General features: G+C 41.2%; 1 protein-coding gene across 1 annotated transcript in view; it reads left to right on the top strand.

Annotated features, from left to right (window-relative positions):
• Positions 1–20,425, top strand: part of ASL (argininosuccinate lyase) — an 81,047-nt gene that overhangs the window by 16,186 nt on the left and 44,436 nt on the right. Inside the window, exons 3-6 of the mRNA XM_088445944.1 lie at positions 2,680–2,874; positions 11,903–11,986; positions 16,136–16,192; positions 17,255–17,352. Coding sequence (XP_088302070.1) covers positions 2,680–2,874; positions 11,903–11,986; positions 16,136–16,192; positions 17,255–17,352 — 434 coding nt within the window. The remainder of the gene's footprint in view (positions 1–2,679; positions 2,875–11,902; positions 11,987–16,135; positions 16,193–17,254; positions 17,353–20,425) is intronic.

Here is a 20,425-nt window from a genome sequence, read left to right as displayed (position 1 = left end):
CAACCAATCATTTATCAAGTACATTTTATAAAATAATAGTTAGGAGCTGATGGTTACTATGGGCAACTTCTCCACGCTTTTCACTGCTTGAAAAATCTAGAAGAGGGGTTTATGTATCGGAGTTCTGCACTAGGATTAAATATAAGTAAGCACATGTAGTGGAGTGTGCTCTATCAAGAGTATGGAAGAGTTAATCAATTTGGTAATGTTATAACTGCCAATTTTGTCATCCCATAATTATCCAAATTCATCAGTGTGCTAACATCTATATATTTACTTTTGATATTGCTACATTATTTGGAACCTGATACAGTTTGGACAGCAGTAATTGCACCAGTGCCCAGCATGTCCTGTGACCAGTCTTACACAATAGGTGTTGGTCATGTGAGCTGTAATGTCTGTCTTTGATGTACTAAATTCATTAATTGAAGTCTGTTTTTCATTGAACTTGCTGAAAGTTTTGCAATAGCACATGATGTTCTGGCTGTGTACTAGGCCACTTGGTTTACAGTGCAGGATATTGTCTTTATTTAATGGAAGAAATCTGATCGGAACTAAGCAGTAGCAATAATGATCAGGTGTTTAAAATAAAAATAGAATAAATTCCACATGTAAATTATTTTGTATTTAGAGACAATGTTGACACTAATGTGGTCCAATGAAAAATACTATGATGTCAGAACAATGTTTTATATATAAATCACTTCCTCCCTTTAGTTATATCCTCTCTCAGTAAAAGTATTGCCTTGAGAGTTTCACAATATTGTACCACAAAAAACACGAGTGGTATGGTCTGGTGACATTGTAATAGTGGGTTTTATTTTCAGACCTGTTTGCATATGTTGTACTAGATTGAAAACATTAGTAAAATGTATGAGATAAGCTACCGTGGGGTGCCGTGGTCTTAGCAGTTACTTATTGCATATACACCACTTTCATCGAACAGCCTCTGCACCTTGCAGCACCTTAAAGGTAATAGGCATTTACCAAACCAGGCCAGCAAGAGGGTCCCAGATGTACTGTCAGAGGGCAAGAGGCTGAGTCACTGCCGAAAGGACCTACATCAAGTTCAATGCGATCGAGGCTGGAAGGAAAATGAATTTTATATGATACAGCATTAGAATTTCCTGACTAGGAGTAAACTATATCTCATTCTTCTGTCCTACACTTATAGGGCCTGATGCTGAGTTGGGAATAAATCAAGAAAGAGCAAGTAACTGTGCACCTTTGTAAAACCATGTTGCAATGCAAGTGGGGCAGATTTAAAATATGCAGATATTTAGATTTGAAAGAGGAGTGTGTCCAAACTGACATCTGAATTTCAGTGTAAAAATAAAGCTGTCCAGCATTTGTGGGCTACATGCAGAAGCAGCCAGTATTTACCTTGCATGCAAAAAAAATGTATGTATTTGCACCCAGTGCATTGTAACATGGTTTGTCCAGGTGCCCAGTTACTTGTTTCTGCTTTATATCCATCTCCGGTCCTGATTCCGATGTGGATGGTATTACAGAGGCACAAGGAAGCGGCTGTGCAATACCATCCAATTAAAATGTAAATGCAGCAGGAGATGTGTGTAGGAAATAGACACTTCCTGCTGCATCTGTGATCTGAGTGCAGCATCCATAAACACTACTTTGGATCACCTTTGCCGTCCAAAGCATACTCAGCCCTGCTGTTGGCAACCCCTCTGCCAGGTCCAGGAAGTCTGCGTCTGACAACGCAGACCCTGGGCTTGGCACGCTTACAAAATTGGGGTGACGCGCCCCAGTTTTTTACGGCTGTCCCGTTCGCTTTCCCCACTCTGCCCCCCCCCAAAAGCTGCAGCATGTCAATCATGCTCCGGCTATCGAGGACTGCGAACATTTATGCAGGACCCGTTCTGGACAGAAGCAGAACGAGTACTACGCTTGTGCGGACCCCCAAACATTGAATATGTACGTAAGCTATCAGGTTTAATTGCATATCAGAATCAGGTCCTTTATTACTTTCACAAATACAAACAACAAACCCTCAATGTGCTAATATATATATATATATATATATATATATATATATATATATAATAAACATTTTGTGAATAGTTTAAGATGGCAGCTCCTACTTTGTGATCCTTGTCAGCAACTGATCTAGAAAACAAACATGAGACCACAAGACAGGCAAGTGTTCAAAGTGTAGTAAGTATAACACCAATGTTAGGTTATTATTGGTAAGTATTGTGTGTATTTGAATGAATATATCAATAAGTTTAACTGAATTGTTCCACTCTTGAATAATGGAAATCGTGATGTGGTCCTCTCCTATGACACCATTTACATTCACTTGGTGGTGAAAGTGGGCCTCTACTCCACAATCTCTGAATAGATCCAAGAGTTGGAGATACCTGTAATATCGGGGGGACTAACATTGTAATTAGGCCTTGGTAAGTATAGACTGAATGTAAAATAGTATTTAGAATTTGTTTTCAGAACTTGCCTGTTACTTTCAGGTTATTTTACGGCTACTAATCAATTGACCATCATGTTCGTATCTGCTCCATCACATTCATTCTCATGCTCTTCTCATTGTATGTCTCTTCATAACAAGTTATAATATATATATATATATATATTTATATATTTTTCGCAATATTATTTGGTTATTGTTCTCTTTGCTACAAGTGTTTGTTTTTATTATTTCAGGGAGATAAGCTTTGGGGTGGCAGATTTGTTGGTAGCATAGACCCAATCATGGAAATGTTCAATTCTTCAGTGTCATATGACAAGAGGATGTGGTCAGCTGATATCAGAGGAAGTCAGGCATACGTAAAAGCCTTGGAAAAAGCCGGACTAGTGAGCACATCTGAAATGGAACAGATTGTCGCTGGTCTTGATCAGGTAATACATGCATGGCATTAAGATCGTCTGCTTAATTTTTATTCTAAACTTTTAGTTTTATATGGCTTGTATGGGAATATTTAGGATGAGCTTGTTGTCTTGGTACACAGGGCAAACAGAAATAAAGTGGACCTGAATTCACAGCATCATTTCTAATGCATGATACAGGGTCAGGAATGACATTTTTTTGGAAACATGTTCTAGTTAGGTTCCTATACAGGTTGAGTCTCCCATATCCAAAATGCTTGGGACCAGGGTTATTTTGGATAATGGAATTTTGGAATATTTGCATATCATAATGAAATATCTTGGGAATGGGACCCCAATATACACACAGAATGCATTTATGTATTATATACACCTTATACACACAGCCTGCAGGCAATTGTATACAATATTTTCGATATTTTTGTGGCTCAAGCAAAGTTTGTGTACATACATGAAATTCATTAATGTTTCATATACACCTTATACACACAGCCTGAAGGTAATTTTATACAATATTTTTAATAATTTGTGCCTGAGACAAAGTTTGTGTATATTGAACCATCAAAAATCAAAGGTTTCACTATCTTAGTCAGGCCAAAATTATTCCGTATTTTGGTATATTTGGATATGGGAGGCTCAACCTGTAATATGTTTTCAAAAATGTAAAGTCTCTTAGAGTTCCATAGATGCACAGCTTTTACATTTAGATTTTAACTGGGAACTGAAAATTACCAGGTACAGGCTTATGTCTTTTTTAAAGTTGAATATGTTACTATATTTATAATTTCTTTTTCTCTCACATATATTCTGGGTGGCATTGGCAACCATGGTGATGTAGAGGTTTCTGTGGTGAACTGACGCATCAATCTAAAATTTTTGCTGCTAGACCCTCCCCTCTTCATCCCATGAAGTCTAAAGGAACCAATCGGATTCTGTTTATTTTATCTTCCAATGGAGTGGACACCATTGATTTATCTGCTGGAGCAGATTTGTAATTTTTCTTTTCCTTTTCTGCTTTTTAACCTATTTGCAGAGTTCTCGTGTTGGAGGGGGCCAGACAGGAGTGCCCCAAACGGCAGAGACTGGGACACCCCTGCTATTTGGAGACTAGGTATCTTTGGGTGATGACGTCTGGTCGCGAATGTTTGCTGTCGCATTCTGGGACCACGCACTGTAAGCTGCCTCTGAAACTTCAGTGCAGCCCCATCTCTTTAACTTTCATTCAGACAGAGCTTGCTGTGGTCTCTACCCCCACCCCCTGGTGCACTGTTTGGCAGGGCTGGACCTTTGGTTAGTGGGGGCACTTATACTATGTCTGCACCTCGCTGTGGAACCAAACATCTTCTGCATCAGTATAGCTCTGGGCAAGGTCTTCGCCGTAAGGAATGGAGCATTTCTGGGGGGGAGGTAGGCTTTCTCCTCCTCAGCAGGAACAATCCCTTGGTACCTGCCCCCTCTTTGCCTGATGCAGCCATCTTCCACAACTGTGTGAAAAGGGAATGGACAGGATGCTGTTGTGCACAGTTGTACTTTTGACAGATTAGAGGCTTGTTTCTATGTTGCTTCATTCTTTGTATTTGATTGTGTTCTGCAGTGTTTTGTGTTTATGTTGTTCTTTCTCAACTATGTTTGAAAATATATTCCACTTCCTGATCCAATGTAGAGTCTGTGGTGCTTATACTGTACCTGTTCCAGGTGCTGTGCCAATTTGCCTCAGGGCTGCCAGGAGCCAGGCGGCTGCTGCATGACTTGTGCAATGAGGACTGGGATTTGCATAGGTGGAATTGGAGAACCTGTCTCACTTGCTGCTTATGTCATACATAGTGTACAAATTTGTTTGCTACCGTGCATGCATCCCATTTATGTCCATACAGAGTTGCAATTTCAATTTCAGATGCAAGCATGGAGAAGTGTAGGCAGTTTTCCTGAGCAGTGAGAGTGAGGTGTCTTTGCATACACTCAGAGATGGTCCGTCTTATGAGCATGTTATGTTATGGGAGTATTGCCAGCATGTCTGTGAACTGGTTGCATACATAGACATTAAACCACTCACATAGGAGGCCATACTCTGACAGAGAAACTGCACTTGCGTGGTGCAAGTTTCGATGGTGCGTTTAAAGACACACCAATTGGTATTACAGCGTGTATGGACGCTGATAGTAGGCGTCTCAGTCCTTGCACAGTCAGACACACTGATGTACATAAAGGAAGGACTTTGTAGTGGTCTTTGCTTAAAGTTGCAGGCAGGAAACTGCCAATCGATGCGGGCACTTCTGCGGTCACCTTTGCATCATGCCCTTGGTCCAGCACAGAACTGGTTCACAGGCCCCAGGGTCATCTTCATTCACTTCAGCGGGGTCCCCATTAGACCAAATAACCCCTCCTCCCCTGGTTCCACATATCAGGAACCAAAGTTGTGCTATAGCAGAAGAATATGGCATTAATGGCCTCTTCACTAAACAGATTTTGTGAGACTAGCTAGAAGCCCCCCGCTAGAGCCAAGGTTCTTTGCAGGTGACTTTCCAGGGGAAACCTCTTTTGAATGTCTCTCTGGTGGAGGAGAACAAGGTTCAGGAAGATTCATAACTGAAAGGTCCAGCTGTTGCTTCCAAGAGGCCAGACATTGTACTTTGATGATATAGTAGAACTGGTGTTCCCTCTGTGTCTTTGCTTAAAAGTTAAAAAAATCAGACAGTCCATATGCCACTTGACCAAGTTCTTGAGGAGGCATGACAGAAGCCTGATAGAAGGTATCAGGTATCACATTGCTTTGATTTTTGGAGTACCTGTTTGCTCCTGAAGATTTGAGTAAATGGGAGGGTGGCCATATTGCCTGGCTGGTTAAAACCATTAAAACCATTTGTGGTTTCTTGCTTCAAGGATGTTCTCTTTGCCATTTTCCATTCACGGACTCTTCAGACGCAGATCCTAGCATGATAGTCATGAGTGGAATCTCGCTGGAAGCCCGTTCCTCCCGAAGTCTTTTGCAATCAGTTGCTCACTTCAGTGAGACTGAACCAACACCACATCAGCCAGGCTTGTATCCTAAAATAAAAACAATAATCTGCGCTGTATAAAACGGGGGGGGGGGGGGGAGGGAGGGAAGGGAAGGGTTAAATGTTAGCTATCCTTGACAAAGCGCCGACATTGGCGTGAAACGCGTTGGTACAAGTGAGGAGCAAAGCGGAAGGAAGCCGTCTGGGAGAACCATCCGCGTACCACACGAGGTCCGGGCGTCTGACGTCATCAAGCGGCGTCCCGGTTGAATGCTATCTTGCTGGCAGAGATCCCCGGTCTGCGAGGACAGGCAGATTTAGAGGTAGGGAAAGTTTTAGACCAACACTCACCAAGCCAAAGATTTGGAACCCTTGTGTGGACACGGAAATAGCGTCCCCATTTCCTCCAACCCGCTCCATCACACTACCCCAAAAGGGCTGTAAACATCATTATTATCTTTTACAATTTTGTCTCTCTTACTTTTATTCAGCGCTTGTTATATATATTTTTACCAGGCTTGTATCCTGTCCGTGAGACACTGAACCATTGCGAGAAAGAATTCCAGTCTCCTTGGTTGGTGAGTGGTAACACTGGGTCTTTGCCTGCATGGATTTTTGTTCTGGGCAAAGGTTGCCTTCTCATAAATGTTGGGGGGGGTAGGGTTAGTATTACTTACCGAAATTCGCTGTCGGGATCTTTACCCCTGCCGGGCTTCCAGCGTCTGGTAATACATACTGATACTGAACATAATAGCTAGAATCTGATTGGTTGCTATGCACAACATCTCTTCTAAAACTCCCTTCTAAAAACTCTCACTTTAGTAAATTTACCCCTAAGAGTTTTCACTTGGTAGCGAAGTACATCATGGTGATAGTTGTGGGCTTCATCCCAGATCTGGAATAATGGGAAGCCAATTATTTAAATCAGCCCACCATTCATCTCAGGGAGTGGCCTCTACACACAGAGGTGTTCGGTTAGTTTGTAGAGCAGTGGGGTGTGCCAGAGGAGGACCTGTTGGCCTCTAGGCTGAAACACAAAGTTCAGCTATATGGGACAAGGACCAGTGATCCTCAGGCAGTCCTGGTGGGCGCCATGTAGACTTCTTGGTGGTGCCATCTGAGTATCTCTTTCCTCCAGTTCTGGTGATTCCCAATGTCCTCAAGAACATCAAGGTGGAGGAGGGTCCTGTCATTCTAATGGCTCTGGATTGATTGTGACGGTTGTACACTGCAGGGGACACTGCGCTAGAGATGGGCATTGATTTCAATATTCCCAAAACATCGATATCCATGTCCGATACATCACTTTTTTTTTTTAAATCTATTCTGGAGTCACGGGACCTGATTCTGAGTCGGGTGCAGCCATGTTGGTGTATGTGTCTATTGGTGGTCGCCCATCTGTGACTTTATGCAAATGCTGCTGCAAAGTCCTTTCCTTGTGTACATATGTGTGTCTGACTGTGCAAGGACTGAAATGCCCATGGTCTGCGCCCGTAGGCGCTGACATACCCTATGGAAGGTACAGTTTCTCCGCTCCTGTGTCAAAATAATATTGATTTCTGGACAGATCAGTATTTTCCTAATTTACTTTCTGTCTATGACATGGTGATCCCGCATCGTTCTGGAACATTGTTTCAGGATCGCCGATTGCCCATTTCTACACTGCCCCCATCCTGTTTCTGTTCGCTCTCCACTTTTAATGTGGTTCTGATTTCAGTGTTTATTTGTATTAAGCTCTCTTATAAGCTTTGTTAATTTTAAACTGAATGTATTTGGCTCCTTTGGGGTCTGTGGAATATAGAGGTGAGGGTCTAACAGTAAACAAGTTTAGATTCATGTGCCAGCTCCTGACAGTGTCTTGTACACCACCATGGTTGCTATTGTTCCACAGATGGACTTAAAAAATGGACTTAATGTTGAGCACCAATTCCTCACATTAGTGATAAAGCCCCCGTTGATGGAGCGAAACATGTTAGAGAATTACCTGTGACTTACAAAAGGACTTTTGCTGAGTGACATCTGTAGCCCTCTTTATTGATTGGAAACGATCTTTATTTAATGGTGGACTGTGCACTTTGGTGGAGTGGTGACCCAGAGAGACGGAGGTGGTGCCTGGCCGGAGAGTGCCCGGAGCTGGATTACCTTGATGCATACTAAGATCTCAAAGTGGCAGAGGAGACGTGACCACAAAGCAGGCTAAGTTCCTGGTCCCTCCCTGGGCTGTGGTCTGTGGGACTGTGAGTAAAATGCCCAACCGGAGTTACACTGATCACCTTGGAAAAGCATATATGGGCTAAAGATGTTCTAATATTGCAACTTCTATATATTCAAATTGGAGCAGCAACTCATAAAACATGTATTCTAGGAGGATCCTTTCCATCCAGCACGTCAGTTTATCTTACAGAAACTTTGCTTCTAAAACTCTCACAGTGGTGAGACTAAAAATATATAGTAGCAAACAAAAAATTTTTTTCTTGTTTAACAACTGCTGTGGATTTTTAGTCACTTGGCATTTGTAACCTCATAGAATTTATTTATTTATTTTTTCGTATAGAATTGTGTCAGTAATATATCTTAAGCTTTTAAGAATATAATGTTCTTATGTTATATGTATGTATGATTTATGTGTAATATAAAATGTAAAATATTAAGAAATCTGAATGATGGTGTTCTGATTAGGGGTGAGCGGGTTCGGATTTCTGAAATCCGAACCCCCCCGAGCCCCCCCGATCCGAGTCCGATCCGAGTCAGGCTCGACTTTTCCCGCCTGACTCGGATTCTGAAATCGAGGCAAAACGTCATAATCCCGCCTTCCGAGTCTCGCGGGTTTTGGATCCTATATAAGGTACCCGCGTCGGCGCCATTTTCTCACTCGGCTGTGGACAGTGAAGAGGGAGGGTGGGCGTTAGGGCTGGCTGGGCTGTGTAGTGTAGTGTAGTGTAGTGCAGAGTAGTGTTGTGCTGTGCTGTGCTGCGCTGTGCTGCTGTTGTCCATAGGGGCTGTGTCCACTACTTCAAAGTCCATAGAGGCTGGCTTTGTTGTGCTGTGCTGCTGTTGTTAATAGGGGCTGTGTCCACTACTTCAAAGTCCATAGGGGCTGGCTGGACTGTGTTGTGCAGTCAGTTGTCCATAGGGGCTGTGTCCACTCCAAAGTCCTGTGCAGTGTCCCAGTCCTAAAGGGGTGCTGTAGTGCTGTCCAGGGGGTGCTCTGTCCATCAGGGGTGCTCCCCCCAAGTGCTAAAAAAAAAAATATTTTTTCTGTGTTTGTGAATTGTGTGCGCAGTAGCCGCACGTGCATCAACAAAGTAGTGCCAAGCGTGCACCTGTGTCCCATAAGTAAAGGGCCAGCTGGCTCATTTCTTAAAGGGTGGTGTAACCCACAAAGTGCACTAGTCTCCAACAAAAATAAAAAATTATTTTCTGTGTTTGTGTGCGCCTTAGCCGCACGTATATATCAATATAACATAAATGGAGGACCAAACTTTCTCCGATAAAAATAAAATAGGGAAAGATCAAGAACCACTTCCTCCTAGTGCTGAAGCTGCTGCCACTAGTCATGACATAGACGATAACATGCCATCAACGTTGTCTGCCAAGGCCGATGCCCAATGTCATAGTAAAGGGCACATACAATCCCAAATGACAAAGTTCAGGAAAATGACCTTGAAAAAAACATTTAAATCATCTAAAGAGAAACGTAAACTTGCCAATAAGCCATTTACGACACGGAGTGGCAAGGAACGGCTAAGATCTTTCCCTATGTTCATGACTAGTGGTTCAGCTTCACATGACGATGGAAGCCCTCCTCCCGCTAAAATAATCAAACGAGTTAAGCTGGCAAAAGCACAGCGAAGAACTGTGCGTTCTAAGAAGATATCACAAATCCCCAAGGAGAGTCCAAGTGTGGTGGCGGTTGCGATGCCTGACCTTCCCAGCAGTGGACGGGAAGAGGTGGCTCTTTCCACCATTTGCACGCCCCCTGCAAGTGCTGAAAGGAGCACCCACAGTCCACTTGCTGATATGCAAATTGAAGATGTCACTGTTGAAGTACAACAGGATGAGGATACTGGTGTAGCTGGCACTGAGGAGGAAGTTGGCGAGGAGGATTCTGATGGTGATGTGGTTTGTTTAAATCAGGCTCCGGGGGAGACAGTTGTTGTCCGTGGGATGAAAAAGACATGCCTGGGCAGAAGACCAAACATTCCACCTCTTTGGTCTGGCAATATTTCTATCCAAATCCGGACAACAACTGTCTTGCCATATGTACCATATGTAAAGGTGAAATAAGTAGGGGTAGGGACGTTAACCACCTAGGAACATCCTCCCTTATACGGCACCTGCAGCGCGTTCATAAAAAGTTACTGTCAAGTTCAGAAACTTTGGCTCAGACCGTAAGCAGTCCAGGGTCACCTAAATCCCTTTTTCCTGTTTTATCCAAGGAATCGGTGGATGAGGAGGATGAGGACGACATCTTGCCTCCGTAGAACCAGTTTGTGCAGGGACACATTAATTGCCAGCTTGTTTTGTGGGGGCCCAAACGAACCAATCATTTCAGCCACAGTCATGTGGCAGACCCTGGCGCTGAAATGATTGGTTTGTTAAAGTGTGCATGTCCTGTTTATACAACATAAGGGTGGGTGGGAGGGCCCAAGGACAATTCCATCTTGCACCTCTTTTTTTTCTTTGCAGTATGTACTGTTTGGGGCCTAGTTTTTCAAACTGCCATCCTGTCTGCCACTGCAGTGTCACTCCTAGATGGGCCACGTGTTTGTGCCGTCCACTCGTGTCGCTTAGCATAGTCATCCAGCTACCTCGGTGCAACCTTTTGGCCATAAAAACAATATTGTGAGGTGTGAGGTGTTCAGAATAGACTGGAAATGAGTGGAAATGAAGGTTATTGAGGTTAATAATAGCATAGGAGCAGAAAAACCCACAAATTCTGTGATTTTAGCTGTTTTTATGCTTTTTTTTAAAAAAATACAGATCCAAAACACAAAACCCAGAACCCAAAACACGGAAGGGTGGTTTTGGCAAAACCAATCCAGATCCAAAACACGAAGAAAGATCCAGATCCAAAACCAAAACACAAAACACGAAAAGTGGCCGGTGCACACCCCTAGTTCTGATTGATTGTTCTGCCACATTGGGACCTCTTTTTAATTAGCGCATCACCTATATATGTAATATTAGTGATTTTATTATGTAATTCAATTTACTGTAATGCGTTTTTGCTACAAAAGGCTACTTTAATTCAATTGGGCTATGCACTTATGCTGGGTACACACTGGCAGATATATTGATCGGTCAATATATCGTATGCCCGTCGGCTAGTGTGTACCAGCAATATGTTTGTGAACGACGTAGTTCACAGACATACTGCGATGGCTCTGCTGCACAGCCGATGGCAGATATATATGCAGATATATCTGTCCATCGTGCTGTGTGTACTGGCGATCATCCGGCCGCCCACACACTTGCAGCCATGGGGAGGGGGTCACGGTGCGACACCTGGCCAGCGGGACCCACGGACAGAAGGAAGATGATGATTGCTCAGTGTGTATGAACAACCATCATCTGCAGATATATCTGTTAGGTGTGTACCCACCTTTACAAAAGACAGCTAGAATCTAATTTGTTCCAATAGGTTACAGGTTATTTTTACACAAGGTACCATCTTGTCAAATTGCCACACAGTGGCACATAGACACTGTTTTCCCTCCTGGTCCCTTAGACCGACCACAGTACACTCATGATCTCCTCCAATGTTATCCCACCTGCCTTGGATCGCTTCTCCCTCTTAACTCTCACGTCTTAAAGAAAACATTTTACATAAAAAAAATCCCTCAGTGTTTTTCTTTTCTCTTTTGAGTCTGCTTTTTGCTTCATGAACTGATTACCGCTGGCAGTGTGCGTGTTGCATGTGGTCCCTAGTAGTGCTATACATGTGAGGTGAGCAAAATTTCATGTCAAAAAATATCTAAATGCGTTGCTAATCTGATGTCTCACTTTACACATGAAACTAATGGCTTTTGTATTCCACACAGATCCATGAGGAATGGTCTACAGGAACGTTTGTTCTGACAAAAGCAGATGAGGATATTCACACAGCTAATGAACGTCGCCTCAAGGTAACCATTCTCTTTCATACTGTTGTGAAACTCCTGTAGGAAGATACTTTAACCATGAAGATAGAATAATCCCTGACTTGATACTAAAGTACAACAATTGCAAACAAGTTCCAGACACACTTTGCTGTTGGAAGGTAAATTTGATTTGTTATGACATAGACAGCTACACTTACCAAACATGACCTGACAGGTTATCATAATCTAATTGTGTTACACTCTATAGAGACAGGAAACCCTATAACTATCCAACATAACTTGGACACTGGGCATCATCAAAATTAAAATTAATTTCACTCTTTACCATTGTAGGAAACTTAATCTTTTTTATGTAACCTGACCACTGCACCTACTCATAATCAGATTAATAAGAAAACAATGTGAAAGGGATGACCTTCTTATAGCCACTCGTATATATGATAATTATACATACCCACAGTTGTTGCACAATTTTTAAAAGCTTAGATTCTAAGAGTCATTAATTATTGGTTAGATACACTCTCTAGTAAAGTTGTGAAACAGACCTGTTCTCTTACAAATTCATTTGAAATATTAGCAGATATGGTATATGAGTTGTCACACATTGCCCACTTACCCAGTTTATATCCTAAAAAACTTTGGTGCTATTTCTATCCTAAATTTAAAAAAGGTTAAAAGGATTAATTTATCTGTCCTAAGTATGTTTAAATTTCTTCTGCCTCTGTTGGTAGACTATGCCTCCTATCTACTACCCTGTTAATTAATTAATTAATTCCTCTTCTTTCCCCTAAGTCTGCCACTTTTATGTAGGGTACACACTAGGGCGACGCATTGGTCGTCAGGACGACCGATCTAACGATTGGTGAGGTTTATGTACAAAGCATACACACTTACCAATCGTGCACCTGATATGTCTGGCCAGCAGACGCCATTTGAAGATCTCATCCAGTGTGTACCCAGCTTTAGTTCTTTATGGGTTCGGTATATTTGTTTGAATTTCACACATAAGAATGACAATATGGTTATAATGTCATTATACTATTTTTTTTTTTTTTGTCATTCTGTTCCTAACAGTAACCATAACTCTAAGCCACATGGAAATGCCTGCTTTAGGACCATGTCGACATTTTAACCAATGTCAACGTCTTCAATTTCGACCTTTTGCTGTCGACATTGTGAATATTGACATAGTTACCGTCGACATAATGACTGTATATCTTTATTAAACCTCTTAATATATTTGATAGAGAAGTATATTGAAAATTATTTTCCACAAATCAGCAATCACATGTGAAGTAGCGGTACACAGTCATGATGTCAATTAGTCACTGTGTCGATAGTGACTATTTTGACACGACGATTCCGTCAGCAGGATTCCATCATGGTTGTAATGCTACTTAAAGCATTTTTACCTTGCTGGCATTAGAACTTTCAACAAGTCACTTTACCTGCGTGTTGTAATGACCGTACAGTTAAAATGTTGTTTTTTTTTGTAAATCCCTTTTTATTTGAGCATCACGTCAACTTACAGACATCAAACATAATATCTCGAAAATACAGAAGCAAAAATATGTAAAATATACATATACATGTTCGTAAACATATACAGAGATATACAATAATGTACATAGATGTAGTCAGCCATATGGCTAGTATGTAAAGATCCATAAATAAATACATAACAAACATAATGACTTCTTTAAGGCCTTGACCCACTTGGGCCCTTGCTAGAGACTAGAGGAGCCAAAGACCAAATCAAGTAAGGTATCAAGGAGTTATGGTGCATACACACTGTCAGAATTTTCTTCAGATCTGAACGATAACGATTTTAAAAATCGTTCATATCTGAAGGAAAATCTGACGTGAGGCTTCAACGATGAACGATGCATGTTCCCGATTGTCAGATAACTATATCTGACATCTGATGTGTTTGCAGTCAGATTCAGATGACTTCATTCATTTTAATACAGTAAAAAATCGTTCGTAGTTCATGAAATTGTTGGTAAAACGTTCGTCGTTTATCGTTCGTCGTTCGTAGTTCATCGTTCGACCATCTGTATGCACCATTAGTCCTCCAGTATTATGGGAGGATCGCCCAGCAACAGTCTGGTTTCATACCATTCTGTATTTATAAGGGAATGTCTAATTCGACCCTGAAAATCTGCTAGGAGAATGCAGATATAACTTTCCCAGGACTCAAAAAATTTGGAAACCAATTTTTCTTTGTCTAAGGTTGTCTCCAACCAGTCCATTTGGAAAATATGGTGTATCTTTCTTTTAAATAAATTTAAAGAAGGCGGGATAGGAAGAATCCATTCTTGTAGAATGGATTTGTGTGCTGCTGCACTAAAAGCCAACGAGAGCTTTCTACAACCTCTGGAGACCCTCTGATTCTCTGGGATAATTCCAAAAATTGCCCATTCTGCAGTGAATGGCAAATAGTTCACTAAATGTTCCATTGAGAAATTCCTAGCTTGGATCCAGAATCATCGTATCAAAGGACATGCCCAGAAACAGTGAAAAAGATCTGCCTCAGGAGCACGACAGTGATGACACTCCTGGGAAGCGGACACACCTGCCAGGTATTGCCTGTGGGGCGAATAATATGCTCTCTGAAATATATTGAGAAACATCTGTTGGTATTGTATTGAGGGAAGTAGTCGACATGAAGAAATTAAATTTTATAGTAATATAGGACCGCTAAGTGATGGGAAGTCCGTGTGCCACTGTCGTGCTCCTGATCGAGTAGTAGAGTGGTCTAACGAAGAATGCAAAAAAGAATATTGTTCAGATATGGCTTTTCTGGTGGCAGGCAGGGATCTCAAACAGACAGTCCAGCGTATTTGACAAGTCCAAATCTGAAAACCCTCTAACGACTGAGTTGGCATAGTGTTGCATCTGAAAGTATGCTAGTGGAAAGCATTGAAAGATCAGGAAGGTTTGTTTAGCCTCCTCAAAACGTTTTAGCTTTTTAGTGGAAGGATCCACTACTCCGACAATGTTTCTGAGTCCCTCCCGCCATAGAATCGTGAAGGGGAAAGCTGCCTCCCCATCAGTGAAAATGTTTTAAGTAGATTATAACCATGTCTGGATCCCGAAGCCGGCACTGTCGTGTCCACATAAATCGCTGTCAACATGCCATGTGTATCCTAAAATAACATAGAAGACCCTATTCAGTGGTAGCAGTAAGCTTATATAGGGATACATAAAGACAACAGTTATCCTGTGCTTAAAACCTACCTACAATTACATTTTATTTAGAGGCTATTATTCTTGGCTGAGATGGGAAGCTTTGCCACCAGCAGCATGGTGATCTCTGTTAGGGCAAGAACTATTTCTAACCTGAATTATAACCTGTGCAATGAAAGGTTCTAATAAACATAATAATAATTGTCTTAGTTGCAAGCCACAATAGCACTAACAATCTCTGGATCAATGTCAGTTGCAGTACATGGGTATATATTTTACCGCTTTTATTATATATATCCAATCTCCATCCTCTGCTCTAAGATACACATAATATTGAGATTCTGCGTGAGGTCTTTCAAATTTGTAGGGGCATTACAACCTCTATTCTGCTACTAATTCCTATTCCTATGCAATCTACCACTTTCCCTTCATCATTGCTTTGTTGCATTGTCTGTAGTTGCCACACTTTTCCAGTTCTGATAAATTCCTGAGATGCATAAGTGTTTTATGGGGTCGGCCCATCTAGGTAAGTATTCTAGCCCTAACCCCCCTCTCTGCAACTTAATCCTCCTCCGCAGCCTAACCCTAAGCCTCCCTCTAGTGCCTAAACCCTAAACCTCCTAACCCTAATACTTACCGTTGGGATTCTGGCGCTGGGATTTCAACTGCTGACGTGATTCCTGTGCCGGCATCCCGACCATGGGATAGTAATTACATGCCGTTTAATGTAAAAATAGGCTGACCACAATTCTTAATAACAAATACAGAAAATTGCATTATTTATATTATTGCAACAAAAACTTTATTTTGAAAGCACTGTTCCATAAATATATGTTGGTAATATGGTAAGAAGTGAAAAATAGTACAGTTTTTTGCAGATAATCAAGATAACACACAGTGTATATGTTAATACTAATGGAAAGTATCACTGTTGTAGTAACTGGCATCTGCGTTGAGAACATATTCTGTCTCTCTTGTGTTTAGGAATTAATAGGAGAACCTGCAGGAAAGCTCCATACTGGACGCAGCAGAAATGACCAGGTATTTCTTGTGTCTGTTTGTTCCAAGTTGGCGTAAAAACTACTGAACCGATTTTCATGAAAACTGAGCAACAACAAAAAAAATAAATGTATTGGCATCATCAATGCAAGAGATAGGTGTGGCACCATGCGTGGGACTGGTAAGGGGTGGGGGGAGAGGTGCTTTGGGCCCGCGATCACTTGACTAGAATAGGCACACAGTGACAATGGTGAGAGTGGTGGGTGAATGTGCTGCTGCCACCAATCTGTATAGCGCTGCTGGTCACGTGGGCCACTCCCATGACAGGGTCACTATACATAGCAATGCAACTAGAACACCTCGAATAAAAACAATGTTGGCAGAAGCGATTTCATCATAGGCGAAACCACAGGCAACAGCTAGTACTGTATATTTTTGGACAAACACCTTTCTATCATAAACTGAGACTCTGGTTAAAGGATTATGGGGTAGATGTATGAAGCAGTGAAAAGAGTGGAGAAGTGTGCCAGTAGAGAAGTTACCCATAGCAACCCATCAGCTTCTACCTATTTTTTTATAGAATGTACTTGATAAATGCAACGACAAAGCTGATTGGTTGCCATGGGCAACTTCTCCACTGGCACACTTCTCCAGTCTTTTCACTGCTTCATACATCTAACCCTATGTCACCCAAACCTGTTGGTCTCCCATTATACTGCATGCACCCACCACTGTTCCCCTCACAAAGAAAGACGTATAGTGTGGCAGACACTGCTGGCTTTTCCTCTCTTATATTAGATTTATATTATTGGCAAAGCAATCGCAGTTTATAACTGCCAGGAAGCTGTAATGTGAATATCACTTACTAGTATAGGAAGAACCATAGAGGGCATTAGGTTTCCATGGAAGGAAAGCTGTCACATATTAGTGAGCAGGTACAGGTAAAAGTTTTTCTGGCTTTGAATCCATTGTGTTTTTTTAGACACCCCCTAACCATTGGCTCCATAGGCAATCACCTTGGTCGCATAATGATAGAAACAACCCTGACACTGTTGTTTGCAAGCAAGTGAGATAATATTAGTATTCAGTATTTTATTTTCTTAGGTTGTAACGGACATGAGGTTATGGCTGCGGGATTCCTGCTCTGTTCTCTATCTGCACTTGACTCGTCTTATCCGGACTATGGTGGACAGGGCAGCTGTGTAAGTGAAAGGAGAGGTTTGTGCTGTCATACAGAATGTGTGTGTAATATGCTTTTGAATGAAAATAGAATAAAACTGTGGCCAAAATGTTATAGTCTGAGCGTTCAAGACACTGACACGATTTCCGTGATTTAGATGCATGGTGAAACCATGTTGCACTGCAGGTGGGGCAGATTTAGAGGAGTGTGTCCAAACTGACATCTAAAGTGCAGTGTAATAATAAAGCTGTGTAGTATTTGTGGGCTACATACAAAAGCAGCCAGTATTTACACTACATGCAAAAAAATGTATGTATGTTGCATTGCAACATGGTTTGTCCAGGTACACAGTTAAGTGCTAATTCTCACTCTATTCCCAAAGCTGAATCAGGTCCTTATTACAAAATGCAGTAAGAGGATGTAGAAGAAGAAAAAAAATAAGGTTAAAATTAAATAGGTGATGATGAAATGTATGGGAGCACAACACCATGCATACAGCAACTAACTATGAATTGTAGAAAGAAAACGGATATACAGTGGCATATATATACAGTGATATACAGTGGATATATATCAGCAATAGCTCCTGGGCATTGTTACTGAGTGGCAGTTGGGAGACTGTGAAAACTTCTCTGCCAAGCTCCATAACAATTTATGAGCATATTTGCTACTGTAAAAATTTTAACTTTATGCAACAATTTTTAAATGTAAACCTTTCCCACGAAACAAAAATAGAGAAAAATGCATGTAATGCAACAAATATGTATCATATTTTATGCTCTGTCCCTCAAAATTACTTTACAGTAGTTTATTACTTCTACATCAATCTGTCCCTTTGTAATAAGGTTCTATACAGATATATCAGATTTTACTTTTGTGATGACCTTTCTAGTTTGTTGTGTACCATATTCATATCAAGATCTACAAAGAAAAAATTATAATAAGGGGTAAATTTTTCCTGCCCGTGTCTGTCAGTTTTTAAAAAGGGGTAGGAACAACCAGACTCTGGAGATTATTTTTTTTATTAAATTCGGGAATTTACCAAGCTCCCATGTTTGTCAGGATTGTGTTTCCCGATGGTGTACGTGATCATTCCTACTTTTGTTTCCTGCCTATGTTTTCCTCCCGAACAAGCAGCCTGCACATATCTGTGTGATACGTATTGTGTGTGTGTGTGTGTGTGTGTGTGTGTGTGTGTGTAAGTAACTAAATGGTTAATTAACGAAAAACAATTTGCCGTGGCCTCCACCACCCACAAAGCATAACCAGTCGCAGGCTCCTGACCCAGTCCTGGATCGAAAAATACGGGGAAAAAAACGGGGGGGACGTAATTTTTTCTTTTTTTAAATTCAACCTTCTTAAAAACAAAAGGCGGAAACCTACACAGATCACACTGATCTGTGTTTGTTTCTGCTAGACACGCTGCTCAGGAGAGGTCTATTTGTAAGTGCTATTTTTACACCATGTTTGGTTTTATTACACTCGTGATTCTAATCACGATTTTTGGTAAATTCTCGTGTTGTATTCTTGTCAGTGGAAAGTATTGCCATGTTCAGACGATGGTGTATTCATTTCTAGTTGTATTTTCGGGTGCATTTTAACTTCAAAATCGGCCGTGATCACCTATAAAGATACAGAAAATACCCCCATTTTTTTCTTAGTAAATTCCCGTGTTTGGAAAAATGGCAATTTATCCCGTGTTTGCAATCTCGGACCAACACGATTCTTTGTAAATTTACCCCTGAGTCTCAATGCATTTCATAAAGTGCATCAAAACTCATAGGGGTAATTGAATTTCTGGCAGTGTACCAATGAGTATTGCCATGATGTCTAGCTGCACACATATTTGCCAGTTAGGTAACATCGGCATCGCACGTTTTCCTGTGCACCTTTATGGAGTGCAAGGCAAAAATTGTGATGTACATGGATGCGATTTACCACTCTGGAATGGCAAGTCACGTCCATCATTCTGAGTTCAATCCCCTCCATAAATTTACAGACGGAATCCTTATGCAACATCCCTTTAAAGTGGAAACCAGGCCTATGCATTGAAGGATAAAAATATCTGTCATTTATGTATTTGAAAAAATAAGTTCACCCTTTCTGGACATTAGATGGCTATGTAAAAAGCGCAGACATGTAGTCCCAAATGTAAAAGCCTGCGATTTGCAGGATTCTGCACAATTTCGGCAATATTGTCGCAAGATTTAAAGAGACTATTCGTTTTAAGGCAAAAATCTGTTTTTGCTTTAAGGCTTATCATTGAACACAGATGTGTGCGTGACCTAAATCATATTACAATAATAACAATAAACTGGACGTGCATTTAATTTTAGTTTTGAAAAACATCATTCCACTTACAACATGGACAAATAGCCAACAGAATATTGCAGTGACATACCATGCTAGACAAAATCCCAGGAACTACATCGTGTAATGAAAGACCATTGCCTGCCTTCCCAGGGTAATGACCTGTTGCTTTCAACATAATTTGAAGCTGAATATTGACTGTATTGTAAAATATTAATCTGTGATCTCTTGTTCTTCTAATATCACGTGTAGTTGGGCAACATGAACTGTTTGCATGATGTCCTAGTGTACCAAAATAACTGTCCAGATACTTCTCATCACCGAACACAAGCAGCTGCACAGGTCGGACTCTGTGTTTTGGTGCTCATTTCTACAAATTGGCTGCTGCTGTAGCAACCGATTGCAACATCTGAGGGGACTATTTACTAAGCAGTGTTAGGAGACAGAGTGAAAGTGATAAGGTGCCAGCCAATCAGCTCCTAACTGCCATCTCACAGGCTGTGTTTGAAAGATGACAGTTGGTAGCTGATTGGTTGGCACCTTATCACTTTTCACTCTGTCTCCTAACACTGCTTAGTAAATAGACCCCTAAATCTGAAAACATTTCATTTGATGAATATTAGTAAAACCTGCATAACTGTTGCAGTTGGTATTGATCTCAATAGTGAGTTATAGCTACTTCATTACCAAATGTCCCCTGAAGGAAAGATGCACACCTAAAATAGCGCATTTACATGCGTATGCTGAATCAGACACCTCTCACATCCAGCTCTACAACACTAGCA

The sequence above is a fragment of the Taudactylus pleione genome, unplaced genomic scaffold (genome assembly GCF_031769625.1).
Source record: "Taudactylus pleione unplaced genomic scaffold, aTauple2 ptg000391l, whole genome shotgun sequence".
Taxonomy (NCBI): domain Eukaryota; kingdom Metazoa; phylum Chordata; class Amphibia; order Anura; family Myobatrachidae; genus Taudactylus; species Taudactylus pleione.
The sequence above is the reverse complement of the archived record's forward strand: the minus strand, read 5'-3'. Positions and strand labels throughout refer to the sequence as shown.